The sequence below is a fragment of the Callithrix jacchus genome, chromosome 1 (genome assembly GCF_049354715.1).
Source record: "Callithrix jacchus isolate 240 chromosome 1, calJac240_pri, whole genome shotgun sequence".
In the NCBI taxonomy this organism is placed as follows: domain Eukaryota; kingdom Metazoa; phylum Chordata; class Mammalia; order Primates; family Cebidae; genus Callithrix; species Callithrix jacchus.
The window spans coordinates 192,758,953-192,773,457 of record NC_133502.1 but is presented as its reverse complement, the minus strand read 5'-3'; the positions used below and the strand labels follow the sequence as shown (position 1 = coordinate 192,773,457).

The window sequence follows — 14,505 nt, the reverse complement described above, 5'->3', positions numbered from 1 at the left end:
GAGAGACTCCCCAAAATGCCTGGAGGACCCCTCCCTGGCTCCACCCACGAAGACACAGGCCTGACCACTGCTGGTTCCCCCCCAACCCCCTGCTGAGCAGGAACCATGCAGGAGGGGCTGGGCTGTGTTCTCTCCCCGACACCTTTCTCTCATGGAGCAGCTGGAGCCCTAGACCCAGGGAGCCTCACAGAGAAAGTCTCAATGCAGGACCTGGTTTTCCACCTGAGGCCCAGGATCCAATGGAGAAGTGTTTCCCAAAAAGGATGCTTCCCCCAGGGAACAACACTCACAGCTGGGCTAGGTGGGAGGGGAGGGGAGGGACGGGATGGGACATCAGGGTTGGGGGGCGGATAGGATGGGGAGGGATAACACCAGGAGAAATGCCTGATGTAGGGGCCAGTGGAGGGGATGGAGACAGCAAACCACCATGGCATGTATGTACCTATGCAGTAATCCTGCAGGATGCAGGATGTGCACATGTACCCCAGAGCCCAAAGTACAATTAAAAAAAAAAAAAGGACGCTTCCTCCAAAGAAAAGATGGCCAGTGACAGTGACATTCTGTGCCAAGCATCTGAGAAAATCTCCATGTCCTAGGGCTGCCAGGCAGATACCTGTGCGCATGTTGGAGCCCAAATCCCATCGATAGTGAGGCCTTGGGTAAAACACATCCCCACTTTTAATTACGATGAGATGCCTGGCCTCAGCCCTCAGCATGGAGAACACCAACTTCCCTTGAGAAAAGACTTGTTTAACCGCTTAGAAATGATGGAGCGCCTATTACCCTTCTTGCACTGGTTCCTGGGTAGCTCAGAGCCTATCTTTTTCACAAGTGTCGTGAGCCTCTTGTAGGCCTTTTATGTATGTTTCCTTCCTGGCTTCTTCCTATTTTTCCTCACTCCTCTGAACCTGCTGTCAGATGAAAAATCAAGGTGGGCCCAGAATTTAAGAGCATATGAATCTGATGGTGTTTGGAGTGTCCTGGACAGTCTAGCTCTCAGTGGTGGGGAGGTGGGCAGAAAGGAAGGAGAACATTCCAGGGGCCAGGGCCAGAAGCAGGGGGCTTCAGGCCTAGAGTAGGATTTCTAGGCTGAGGAAAGGGAGGCCGTGGGTGGGTAGAGGGTCCAGAGGGCGTATCTGGAGGCTCAAACAGAAATAGCTCCCTCCAGAAAGCAGGCAGCGAGTTGGGGGTTGAGCTGCAAAGAGGGAGGGGAGGAGGGAGAGAATGGAGGGACTGGTGTTGAGTGAGCAGACTCCTATCCTGGCCTATTTCCCCAGGAGACACCACTTGGAGGCTGTGATCCTCTCCCCCAGGCTACTTTCCCACTGGTGCCAGGATGCCCCCAACTCCACACTGAGAATCCGGGAGAAGCATCAAATTATATGAGAGATAAGAAATGCAGGAGAGAGCAGGCTTTCTGGTGGACAAAGAGAACATTTATTGAGGGTTTACTGGGTACAGGAAGAAGCGTGGATGGCTTGGGATGCAGGGAGAGACCCCTTCCCTGGGAACCTGCAGCTCCACGCCCCTGTGGGTGGGGTGAGGGTTAGGGGCCTAAGGACATCCTGCAGTGGCCACTGTCTTCTCCACGGTGCACCCCTCGTGTATAACGTGGCAGCTGTAGCTGCTGCGGGACCTCCACTGCTCGGGCGTCAGGCTCAGGTAGCTGCTGGCCGCATACCTGTTGTTGCTCTGTTTGGAGGGCGTGGTGGTCTCCACACCCTGGGTGATGGGGGTGCCATCTGCCTTCCAGATCACCGTCAAGATTCCTGGATAGAAGTCATTCATGAGACACACCAGTGTGGCCTTGTTGGCTTGGAGCTCCTCAGAGGAGGGCGGGAACAGAGTGACCCAGGGGGTGGCCTTGGGCTGACCTGTGTGGACAGAGTTGAGGGAGAGAGGGCAGAGGGAGTGTGGGGCGTCATGGAGCACGTCTCTCCATCTGAAGTCTCTGGGAGGGTTCACGGTGGGGCCGTCGGGTCCACCCTGGGCCTCTCCTTCCCTCCTGAACCCCCTCCTTTCCACTGGAGCCCTCTGGAGAGCAGACAGCCCTGACCCTTCCTAGGAGCCCTTCCCAAGTCACCTTTCCCTTGTGCCCTGGCCCAGCCCTTCCTCTGCAGCCTTGGCTTCCCCATGTGTACTCAGGGCAGGCTGCTCCCTCCTTCCTGGTTTCTGGAGTCTGAGTTTGGAATCTAGGGGTCCCCCCCACAGCACAGAAAACCATTTGTCAGGGTGGGGGGGGGGCCCAGCCTGGCATGGCCAGGAGCTTCCCGTCCCCTGGGACACCAGGCTGTGTTCCAGCTTGGCCTACTCAGCTCTGCTGGTGAAGCGTGGGCTCCACACACACAGGCCCTGGGGCTCTGCCGTCTCCCCTGTGCCCCCCAGCCCAACCACAGGACCCTTCACATTGGCTGTGTTCTTGAGGCTGCTCCCCCAGACTTTGGGACACTGCAGCCTCCATGCCCACCCCAGCAGCTTCTGATGTCCCTGGACTTCACCTGGAGGCTGTGGAGTTCTCTGCACCCCGTTTACTCCCCCTAGTTCCCTCCTGGTTCTAAGGTGCCCTTCCTCAAATGAAGGTGGGAGGCCGACCCGTGAACAGAGAAACTCCGGGCCCCCCGGGTGACGGGGCTCCAGAGACAGACACATCTCTGCCCTAAGAGACCCTCTCATTTCTGGTGGCTGTCCTAGGAGGGCTGGGCTCTGGGACCTCACCCAGTCTCATCCATCCCTATGTGTCCCTGTGTCCTCATAACCCAGCACAGGCCAGAGAGCTGCAACCTAGACCCAGAGCCGTCTCTGTGCCCTCCATTGGTCTCCCCTTGGGGTGACCTCTGTGTCCCCAGACCCCTGTGTGGCCTTCACAGGCTGGATGGGCATCCAGCCCTTAGCCTAGACCCTGGGGTCCCAGGGACTGTCTCTAAGGCCACTGCAGGGCCCTTATTAGAACCGGCCTCTGTCCCTTAATCAGACATCTGGCCTGGAAGAGGGGAGGAGCCTGACCCTGCCTAATCCCAGCCCAGGCCCCGCGTCCAGGCTGCATCCAGCTGTTGGAAACCTGAAGGTGTCTGCTCCCACTGTGGGGCCCTTCCCGCCAGTTACCCTGAGACTAGCCTACTTCCCCCAGACCACATGGAGAAAGGAAGGGTTCAGTGCTTAAGGCTGGGAGGGCAGAGGGGAAGAAGCCCCAGAGAGAGAACACAGATTTTCCAGAGACAGGAGAAGTGGGGACAGGCTGGGGAAGGTTGTGGATGCCACTCACCTAAAACGCTGAGCTGGGTCCCGCTGCCAAACACATGCCTCAGTGAATTCTGCCTGGATTGAACATCCCGAGGCCAACACCTGGGGCCAGCCCAGGAGCCATGCTGGAGCAGGAACCTGCTGGGTGTGAGGGGCACAGGGCTGCCGTGTGCAGGCTGTGACCTGGGCACAGGGCAGGTGGTGGCCAGCCTCCCAGTGGTGTCTCTGTGCCTGTCCCCTGTCTGAGGCAGGTGCTGCCCACAGCCTTGGGGTCATCCTAGTGTATGTTCCCTTCTCTGAAGCTGTTGGTGCTGATGGCAACACTGGGCCCGGTAGCTTCCAGCAACTCCCTGAGTGACACATCCCCTCAGACAGCTGTGTGGTGTGGCTGAGGAGACCTGAACTGGCTCGGAACTGCCCAACCTCACTTGGCCGCATTTTAAGGGACTCTGAAATTCACCATAAGTGTCGCCAGTCAAGCCAGGCTGACTTCCTCCCTGGACCAGGACACTGGGTCATTCCTGACTCAGGAGGAGAGTCCCGTGGAGATGCAGCTCAGTCTCACTTTGTTCGTGAACCCTTTCCAATCTCTCAGATCATTCACTCTGTCTGTCCATCCATCCATCTGTCCATCTATTCATCTGTCTTTGCATCCATCTATCATCTGTCCATCCATCCATTCATCTGTCCATCTATGCATCTAGACATCTATCTTTGCATCCATCTATCATCTGTTTATCCATCCATCCGTCTGTCTGTCCATCACAAATCCATCCTGTCTGCCAGGCACTGTTTTGTGTGCTGGGAACATGGTATGGTCCCCCAGGCTCTCACACTCATCTCTCCCACATCTTGGCCAACAAGGCCCTCCTCATGGTCATGTCCAAGGTCCTTCTGCTGTACCTGTGTCTCTGCTGGATGTGACATGGGGCTGGCCCCTCTTTCCAGTGACTCTCTTTCCAGTGACCCATTGGGGGAAAAGACTCCCCTTTCCTCCTCCCCTGGCATCCATTTCTCCATGGCCCATGCCTGGCTGCTGACTCCCCAGACCCCCCCCCAACCTCTTTCTTGGCTATCTTCACACTCTGTGGACCCTACTACTGCCCACGTGGTATGGCTGGAGCCTATCCCAGCTCCAAACCGTCTCAGCTCCACCTCAGTTGCCTGCTGACCATGCCCAGTGGGCTACCCAACAGGAGTCTCAAACTATTCCCTCCAGAGGAAATGATCACCTTCCCCAGCCCAGCTCGTTTTCCGTCTTCGTCTTATCACCGTGACCATGGGCGCTCTCAATCCCTCAGCCAGAAACCTGGAGTCACTGGACTCAGTCACCTCGCATCCAACACTGAAATGGCTTCTGTGTACTTCATTCTTAGACACTACATCTAGACATTCCTTTTCTTGGAGACAGTCTTGGCCTGTCACCCAGGCTGGCACGATCTCGGTACACTGCAACCTCTGCCTTCCGGGTTCTAGGCGATTCTTCCGTCTCAGCCTCCGGAGTAGCTGGATAGCTGGGATTACCACCACAACCGGCTAATTTCTTTTTCTTTTTCTTTTTTTTGAGATGGAGTCTCGCTCTGTCACCCAGGCTGGAGTGCAGTGGCGCGATCTCCGCTCACTTCAACCTCCGCCCCCTTGGTTCCAGGGATTCTCCTGCGTCAGCCTCCCAAGTAGCTGGGACTACAGGCATGTGCCAACACATGCGGCTAATTTTTGTGTTTTTTAGTAGAGACAGGTTTCACCCTATTGCCTGACCTCGTGATCTGCCCACCTCGGCCTCCCAAAGGTTTGCTTACAGGCCTAAGCCACCACGCCCAGCCCTAACTTTTTTTTTTTTTGAGACAGAGTCTTGCTCTGTCACCCAGGCTGGAGTGCAGTGACACAATCTCGCCTCACTACAACCTGATCATGGGTTCATGTGATTCTCCTGTCTCAGCCTCCCTAGTAGCTGAGACGACAGGCACGTGCCACCACGCCTTGCTAAGTTTTGTATTTTTAGTAGAGACAGGGTTTCACCACATTAGCCAGGATGGTCTCGATCTCCTGCCTCATGATTCGCCTGCCTCGGACTCTCAAAGTGCTGGGATTATAGGCATGAGCCACCGTGCCCAGCCCTTAATTTTGTATTTTGGGTAGAGATGAGATTTTACCATGTTGGCCAGGCTGGTCTCAAACTCCTGACCTTAGGTGATCCACCCACCTCCGCCTCCCAGAGTGCTGAGATTAGAGGTGTGAGCCACAGTGCCTGGTGACATTCCTTTTAAAGCTAAAAGAAGGCTCAGCATTGGCCGTGGTGGCTCATACATGAAATTCCAGCACTTCGCTTTGAACCCGGGAGGCAGAGATTGCAGTGAGCCAAGATCGAGCTATTGCACTCCAGCCTGGAGGACAAAAGACTTCATCTCAAAAACAAAATAAAAACAAACAAACAAAAAGGCTCAACATAATTAAGAAACAATAGTTGGAGGCAGTGGCTCATGCCTGTAATCCCAGCACTTTCGGAGGCCGAGGTGAGTGGATCATGAGGTCAAGAGTTCAAGATCAGCCTGGCCCAAATGGCGAAACATTGTCTCTAAAAATACAAAACTTAGCTGTGTGTGGTGGCGGGTGCCTGTAATTCCAGCTACTCAGGAGGCTGAGGCAGGAGAATCGCTTGAACCCGGGAGGCGGAGGCTGCAGTGAGCCAAGATTGAGCCACTGCACTCCAGCCTGGGCGACAGAGCGAGACTCTGTCTCAAAAAACAAAAAAGAGAAGTATAATATTGATCTCTCCCTCTCTCTCCTGCTACTGCTACATCTACATAGAGCCCCATTTCCTTTTTTATAATTGTGGTCAAACTTACATAGCACGAACATTTCCACTTTAACCATTTTTAAACGTTCAACTCTGTGGCACTAAGTACATTCACGCTGTTGTGCCACCATCACCACCATCCGTCTCCAGGACTCTCATCTTCCCAAACAGAAACTCTATACCCATTAAGCTACAGCCCTCATTCTTCCCTCCCCCTCCCCCTGCTGATTTCAGATCTACTTTTTGTCTGTCTGAGTTTGCCTCTTCTAGGTACCTCATAAAAGTGGAATCAAATGGCATTTGTCCTTTTGTGTCTGGCTTATTTCACCTAGCATAATGTCTTCAGGTTTCATCCATGTTGTAGAAGATTTTTGAAATTAATTTAAAGATAATTAACAATTAAAACCTATTGGCTGGGCGAGGTGACTCACACTTGTAAACCCAGCACTTTGGGAGGCCAAGGTGATTGGATCACCTGAGGTCAGGAGCGAGAGACCAACCTGGCTAACATGGTGAAACCCCTGTCTCTACTAAAAATACAAAAATTAGCTGGGGGTAGTGGGAGGCACCTGTAATCCCAGCTGAGGCAGGAGAATCACTTGAACCCGGGAGGCAGAGGTTGCAATGAGCTGCACTCCAGCCTGGGCAACAAGAGCAAGACTCCATCTCAAAAAAAACAAAACTGTTAAGACCTACTAAAAGTAGTACAGGCCAGGCACAGCCCTGGAATTCCAGCATTTTGGGAGCCTAAGGTGGGTGGATGACTTGAGCCCAGGGGTTCTCAAGACCAGTCTGGGCAACATGGCGAAACCCCATCTCTACAAAAATTACCCAGCTGTGGTAGAGCATGCTTATAGTCCCAGCTAGTTGGGATGCTGAGGCAGGGATATTACCTGAGCCCAGGAGTTGGAGGTCAGCCTGGGCAACATGGAGAGACCCCCCCCATCGCTAAAAAAAATAAAATAAATTTAAAATGAAATATAAAAAGTGGTACACAATCTATTTCTTAAAAACAATGAAAATATCTTTTAATAAGCTATGAATAGAGAGATACTTACTTGATAGGAGATTCTTACCAGAGTGTGACCATAATCAGTCTTTTTAATTTTTTCAAGACAGGGTCTCCCTCTGTCACCCAGGCTGGAGTGCAGTGGTGGGATCTCAGCTCACTGCAACCTCAACCTCCCAGGCTTAAGCAAACATCTCACCTCAGGCTTCTAAGCTGGGACTATAGGCAAGTGCCACCATGATTAGCTAATTTGTATATATTTTTTAGAAATGGGGTCTTGCTATGTTGCTCAGGCTGATCTCAAACTCCTGGGCTCAAACAGTCCTACCTCAGTCTCCCAAAGTTGTAGTATTACAAGCATGAGCCACTGTGCCCCACCCATAGTATTTCTATAAGACATCTAAAAATTGGCAGGTGAGGTGGTGGCTCACGCCTGTAATCCCAGCACTTTGGGATGCTGAGGAGGGCGGACCACCTAAGGTCAGGAGTTTGAGACCAGCCTGACTGATATGAAGAAACCCCGTCTCCACTAAACATACAAAATTAGCTGGGCGTGATTGCACCTGCCTGTAATCCCAGCTACTTGAGAGGCTGAGGCAGGAAAATTACTTGAACCCGGGAAGGCGGAGATTGCGGTGAGCCAAGATCACGCCACTGCACTCCAGCCTGGGCAACAAGAGTGAAACTCAGTCTCAAAAAAATATATATTTCTAAAGATTATAATATAAAACTTATATTAATATCCCCCAACATAACACCATTTTTATTATCTGTGTCCCCTCCATCTGTCACCGCCCCTCGTGGGGACCCCTCGGCTTCCCCAACCCGGTCCCTGTGCTGCAGGCATCACCCTGCAGGTGGCTGTTGCCTCACCCGGTCCCCGATCCTTGTGCACTTGAATTGGGTTGAGTCTAGATCCTCTGTCCTCTGGGACCTCAGCCCCAGCAAGAGCCTGACTCTGACAGAAACTCCTTGCCCAGAAGTCCCTGCAGGACACGGGCTCCTGGTGTGGGTCAGGTCAGCTCCCGCTGCTGGCACTCTCACCAAGGCCACCCTAGCATCCTCTGGGCGAGTGAGAGGCTGAAGGCCCTCACCAATCAGGACCCCTCAGTTTGCAGAAGGGGAAACTCAGGTCAGGCGTGGTGACTCATGCCTGTAATCCCAGCACTTTGGGAGGCCGAGGGGGTGGATCGCCTGAAGTCATGAGTTCGAGACCAGCCTGGCCAACATGGTGAAATCCCATCTCTAATAAAAAAGTATGAAAAATTAGCCTGGTGTGGTGGCAGGTGCCTGTAATCCCAGCCACTCGGTAGGCACAGGCAGGAGCATCCCTTGAACCCAGGCGTCGGAGGTTGCAGTGAGCCGAAATCACACCAATGCACCCCCGCTTTGGTAACAAGAGTGATACTCTGTCTTAAGGGAGGAAAAAAAGGGAAACTCAGGCTCCAGAGTTGCATACATCAGCCCCATCAGCTTAGAGGATGGGACAGGGGAGAGCTGGAGGCCGTCCAGCTTGGGCCTTAGAATCTGTGCCCATGGGCAGAGTGACTCGAGCAGGTCGCCTTGCCTCTCTGGCCTCTATCCCCGTCTGCACAGTGGGGATCACAGCAGGACCTGCCTATCGGGCCACAGAGACGGGGGTTCTGCCTCTAAAATAATGATCGCCTGTGCGGTATAACATGCACCAGTGATGGCTGGGCACGGTGGCTCACGCCTGTAATCCCAGCACTTTGGGAGGCCAAGGTGGGTGGATCATGAGGTCAAGAGATCGAGACCATCCTGGTCAACATGGTGAAACCCCGTCTCTACTAAAAACACAAAAAATTAGCTGGGCATGGTGGCATGTGCCTGTAATCCCAGCTACTCAGGAGGCTGAGGCAGGAGAATTGCCTGAACCCAGGAGGCGGAGGTTGCGGTGAACCGAGATGGCGCCATTGCACTCCTGCCTGGGTAACAAGAGCGAAACTCCGTCTCAAAAAAAACATGGACCAGTGATGAACAAGTTGTTGTGTCCCAGATGGTCATAAATGAACCCAGATGCTTGGTGGTTTGTCCCAAGGACCTGGGTGGCAGGGACCTCCCACCACACGAAGAGGCGGCAAGGGCTGAGGTCACACGGGGAGATATGGCATCCCCAGACCCTCCCCTGGGCTTTTCCTTTGGAGGCACCTGCACCCTGGAGAAGCTTGGATCTCCTAGGGGCTGGTCCCAGAAGGCAATGCTGGCTGAGTTCTAGTGACCCAGGGACTCCAGGAAAGGCCCCACACACATCAGCTGGAGCTTCAGGGAGTGGCCCTGCCCGGTGAGGGTGGGAGTGCACAGGTGACATAGGCCAGGGGGAAAAGAGGAGGGAGAAAGGAGGAGGTGGGGAGTACATCTGGGCACCCTTCAAGGACAGCGGCCACCATCCGCTGTGGACATCCTGCCCCTGCCTCCATTCTTGCCCTACCCCAAGGACTAGGAGGAGGTGAGAGAGATATTGGTCTTGGTGCCAAATGTAAGTGGGGGAGGGGAGCACACAGAAATCTCATGAATCAAGACATAATATTTTAATATAACATTAAGCAATAAAAATTAGTTAAAAGAAATCCATCATGGACAAAATATCAACCCTTTAGTTAAAGCCAGTGTCAGGCTGGGCATGGTGGCTTATGACTGTAATCCCAGCACTTTGGGAGGCCAAGGTGGGTGGATCACCTAAAGTTGGGAGTTTGAGACCAGACTGACCAACATGGAGATAATCTGTGTCTACTAAAAATACAAAATTAGCGGGGCGTGGAGGTGCATGCCTGCAATCCCAGCTACTCAGGAGGCTGAGGGAGGAGAATCACTTCAACTGGGGAGGTGGAGGTTGCAGTGAGCCATTGCAGATGGCATCATCGCACTCCAGCCTGGGCAACAAGATCAAAGCTCCATCTCAAAAAAAAATAAAAGGCAAATGTCTCTCTGGCTCCCCTCCAGGGGTTAACCTTCCTCCTCACCTCTCTGGCTTGTCTCTCCTTGGTCACCCTTTCCTGTCCCCCAACATCCCCTGGAATTTCTCGCCTCTTACCTGCCCCACCGGCTCCTCAGGCTGGACCGGCTGCTTCCTCCAGGGGCTCCAGGGCCCAGGGCCCGGCTCTGCAGTGCAGCCATTGGGTGCAGCAGGCCATGGCTTACCACAGCCAGACCCAGCAACAGCAGGGGCCAGCGCTGCCTGGGGTCGGCGCCTGGCTCACCAGGGGCCTCATGGCCCCTCTGGCCTGTCCCAGGCCTCATCGGCCCTCAGGGTCAGAGGCCCTGTGGCCTGACTTGCAGCGTGGCCTCCCTGGAGAGTGGTGCCCTGGTTCCTTTTGCTGGCAGCAGCTGTCCCAGTGCACCCAGCCCATGTGGCCCCGTCCGAATCCTCTGATCCCTGCCCCCAGACCAGCCCCTTCCAGGGTCCATGGCCGTTGCCCCTGCGTACAGAGGCACATCTGCCAACCGCCCTGCTGTGGTCGGATCCAGGGCTCAACTGCCCCTCACCACAGCTGTCAGCTTGGCCTTGCCCCTGGGGCCCTGGGTGCTTTGTTCAGGGACCTCCCACCAGAGGCAGAGTGGCGGCAAAGGCTGAGGTCACACAGGGAAGTGGGCTGCACCATGGCCCCCCAAGACCCTCCCCTAGGCCTTTCCTTTGGAGGCACCTGCACCCTGGATGGGCTTGGGTCCCGGTCCCAGGAGGTGATGCACCTGACTTTCCTCCTTCCCCACTTCCTCTAGGGCGTCCTGGGTCTGTGGAACATCCTCCTTGGGGTCCAGAGACCTGCCCTGTAGGAGTCCCCCAGGGCTTGAACTCAGGGGGCCTGGGTGGGCTCTTCCAACCAGCCCTGGAGGGAGGGGTGGTGAGAGAGGAGGAAACAGTTTGAGTTTAGCCAGAAGTCACTCACGATTCAAGTCAAGGAATCAGGAGGTAAGAATGAAAATGATGGTTAAGGCACCATGTTCAGCACCTCACACCTCACATCACACAGACACACAAACACACACACACAGACACAGACACACAGAGACACACATACAGAGACACACAAACACAGAGAAACACACACACACAGAGAAACACACGGAGACACACATACACAGAGACACACAGAGACACACACACACAGACACACACAGACACACACACAGAGACACAGAGACACACATACACAGAGACACACACAGAGACACACACACAGACACACACAGAGACACACACACAGACACACACAGAGACACAGACAAACACACACACAGACACACATACAGAGACACAGAGACACACAAACACAGAGACACACAAACATAGAGACACACACACAGAGACACACACACAGAGACACACATACAAAGAGACACACAAACACAGAGACACACAGAGACACGGAGACACACACACAGACACACACAGAAACACATTACAAACAGAAACACCACTCGCCCTTCTAAAGGTATAATCGACAAATAAAATTGTATATATTTACCATCTACAATGTGACGTTTTGTCACACTGTAAAATTATTAAATCAAGCTGATTCCCACATCTGTCACCTCACAGACTTGTGCTTTTGTAGTGAGAACATGGAAGATCTAATCTTAGCAATTTTCCAGCGTATAATACATTATTATTATTATTTATTGGTTTATTTTTTTTTGAGATGGAGTCTTGCTGTGTCGCCAGACTGGAGTGCAGTGGCATGATCTCAGCTCACTGCAACCTCTGCCTCCCTGCTTCAAGTGATTCTCCTGCCTCAGCCTCTCGAATAGCTGGGACTACAGGCGCGGGCCACCATGCCCAGCTAATTTTTGTATTTTTTTTTTTTTTGGAGATGGAGTTTCACTCTTGTTGCCAGGGCTGGAGTGCAATGGTGCAATCTTGGCTCACCACAAACTCTGCCTCCCGGGTTCAAGTGATTCTCCTGCCTCAGCCTCCCAAGTAGCTGGGATTACAGAAGTGTGCCACCACCCCCAGATGATTTTTTGTACTTTTAGTAGAGACAAGTTTTCTCCATGTTGGTCAGGCTGATCTCGAACTCCCAACCTCAAGTGATCCGCCCACCTCAGCCTCCCAAGTAACTGGGATTACAGGCACATACCACCACACCCGGCTAATCTTGTATTTTTAGTAGAGACAGGGTTTCTCCATGTTGATCAGGCTGGTCTTGAACTCTCGACCTCAGGTGATCCTCCTGCCTCCGCCTCCCAAAGTGCTGGGATTACAGTCATGAGCCACCATGCCCAGCCCATCTTGACCGTTTTTAAGTGCACAGTTCAGCAGTATTAACTCCATTCACAGTGTCATGCAGCTATCACCACCATCCATCTCCAGATCATTCACTTCTTTTTTTGAGGCAGTTTCACTCTTGTTGCCCAGGCTAGAAAGCAATGGCACAATCTCGGCTCACTTCAGCTTCTGCCTCCTGGGTTCGAGTGATTCTCCTGCCTCAGCCTCCCGGCCAGGGGGATCTACAGGTGCCTCCCATCATGCTTGGCTAATTTTTTTGGATTTTTTTTTTTTTTTTAACCATGACATTTTATTTGATTTCTTAGCTGTAGCTTTTCCATTCAGAAATTGGAGACTGTCTTTTCATTGAGTTGTTAGTCCCTCCTCTTCCCCTAGAGCTTAGGGATATGTTGAAAAAGGGTTTTCAACAAGTTTTTTTTTTATTTTTACAAGTTGTTATGAAATTAAAATTTCATTTATATATCTCAAGTGTTTATAAAGCACTCAAAATTGTAGCTTACATGTATATGACTTCTGAAAATAAAAATCACACTTTTAACAATCTTTCCACTCTGTAAAAATTTTCTACATATGTGCATATGATCAACGCAATCTTTTCATGTTTGGGATATTTCTTACACATAGTAAAAACAATTTTATCTACTTTCGCATGTTTAGATAACTGAGTGCCACCTAGTGTTCAATTTCTGTAACTACTAAGCTTACAAATTAATTGCTATTAAAACCCAAGTTCTGAAAACTGCATTTTGGAAATGCATGTCAAAAAAATGCACTTTTTTGACATGATTATGGTGGCAAAATACGATTTTGAAAAGAATACGATATCAAAATCAGTATAAAAATAGCCACAGACTACTTAAATATGACAAGACTTATTTTTTACTTCAAATGCACATTTCTGCCTCCCTCAAATTGTATCAAAATCTAAAGGGAATACCTAGGTAATTGGAATATACACAATGCTCTATACAATCAAGAGGCCAGGCTTAATCATATTCCATAACGAGGACAAGGCAAATTATTTCTTTAAAACATCCATTTTCTTATTGGAAGTGGTAGGAAAAGCAGCAATCTATTTTTTTTTTTTAATTAGTAGACGTGGTCTTCTACCCATAAGCTCCACTATATTAAAAGAGCGAAGTGGGCTTAACATCTCACTTAAGATAATTCAGCATTACCAGTTTTAAAAGAAATAAAAATACCTTAGGAACAAATCAGTCTGTTTTAACAAACTGTATTCATGCTAATGAAATTTTAATCTTCTTTGTCATGGCCAAAATCCAAATTGTAGGGCAATCTTGAGAAAAGATGGAATGTGAAATCTTGAGTTCAGTTTAGATGTCGTCAATATCTTCATCATCATCTCCAATGTCATCGAACTGAATTTCATCATCATCTCCCGGACCAAATGTATCCGTTTCATTGACTTTAGCATGCTCTGGAAGCTCGCCATATGCCTTCAGACTTCTGGCTTCGTCTGCATTGTATTTTAAAATTACATCCGCTTTGTTATCCTGGTAGTCTCGGAGACCAACCAATATTATGTCGGAGGTATTTATCCAAACCTTTTTTCTCAATTTTCCTCTGATGTGACATAACCTCTTTACACCATCGAAACACATTGCTTCTAGCCGTCCATTTCCCAACATTTTGATCACCTGAGCATACTCCTGACCATCTTCTTTGAATACTAGTTCTCTTTTTTCAGATTCATTCTCATTCTTACCTCTACGTCTGTTTTTACCTCCTTTACCTTTATTCTTGGGCATGGCGGTGGCAGCGACCTCGCAGCGTCTCTGACTTCTTTCCGGGTGGCGGCGGTCGCGGCGGCTGCTGCTCCGAAGGGCGACACGAGAGAGAGCGCAGGATGAAGCAGGTGATGGAGGCCAGGCAGCGTGCGCGCGAGAAGCTCGCGACCTAGGTCTTAACCGCCCGCGTCCACGCTCAGCAGCAGCAAAATCAATTTTTTGGATTTTTAATAGAGATGGGCTTTCACCATGTTGACCAGGCTGGTCTCAAACTTTTGACCTCAGGCAATCTGCCCATCTCAGCCTCCTAAAGTGCTGGAATTACAGGCGTGAGCCACCACACAGCCGATTATCATTATCATTTTCATGATCATTACCAGCTGGCGCAGCTGGTGTGGCCTGGAAAAGGGTGTTAATCATCATGAAATAAATAAATCCTTGATGATACTGAGCTTCAACGGCCACT

General features: G+C 51.3%; 2 protein-coding genes across 2 annotated transcripts; both read right to left on the bottom strand.

Annotated features, from left to right (window-relative positions):
• Window positions 1-1,414: 1,414 nt before the first annotated feature.
• On the bottom strand, window positions 1,415-10,435 carry IGLL1 (immunoglobulin lambda like polypeptide 1). The gene is made up of 3 exons (XM_035251077.3): window positions 10,099-10,435; window positions 3,263-3,381; window positions 1,415-1,874 (listed from the first exon to the last, which is right to left on the bottom strand). The coding sequence occupies exons 1-3, from the start codon at window positions 10,302-10,304 to the stop codon at window positions 1,555-1,557; spliced, it is 645 nt and encodes a 214-aa protein (XP_035106968.1). The 5' UTR covers window positions 10,305-10,435; the 3' UTR covers window positions 1,415-1,554.
• A 3,093-nt stretch (window positions 10,436-13,528) lies between these two features.
• Window positions 13,529-14,251, bottom strand: LOC103794241 (eukaryotic translation initiation factor 1A, X-chromosomal-like). The gene has a single exon (XM_009000360.4). The coding sequence runs from the start codon at window positions 14,058-14,060 to the stop codon at window positions 13,626-13,628; it is 435 nt and encodes a 144-aa protein (XP_008998608.1). The 5' UTR covers window positions 14,061-14,251; the 3' UTR covers window positions 13,529-13,625.
• Window positions 14,252-14,505: the final 254 nt, after the last annotated feature.

Excerpts from the sequence above, each read along its gene's own strand:
- IGLL1 (XM_035251077.3), bottom strand. The coding sequence starts at position 10,304 with ATGAGGCCTGGGACAGGCCAGAGGGGCCATGAGGCCCCTGGTGAGCCA. Across the intron at positions 3,382-10,098 it reads CTGAGGAGCCGGTGGGGCAG|CAGGTTCCTGCTCCAGCATG; the intron begins GTAAGAGGCGAG and ends CCTCACACCCAG. Across the intron at positions 1,875-3,262 it reads GACCCAGCTCAGCGTTTTAG|GTCAGCCCAAGGCCACCCCC; the intron begins GTGAGTGGCATC and ends CTGTCCACACAG.
- LOC103794241 (XM_009000360.4), bottom strand. The coding sequence starts at position 14,060 with ATGCCCAAGAATAAAGGTAAAGGAGGTAAAAACAGACGTAGAGGTAAG.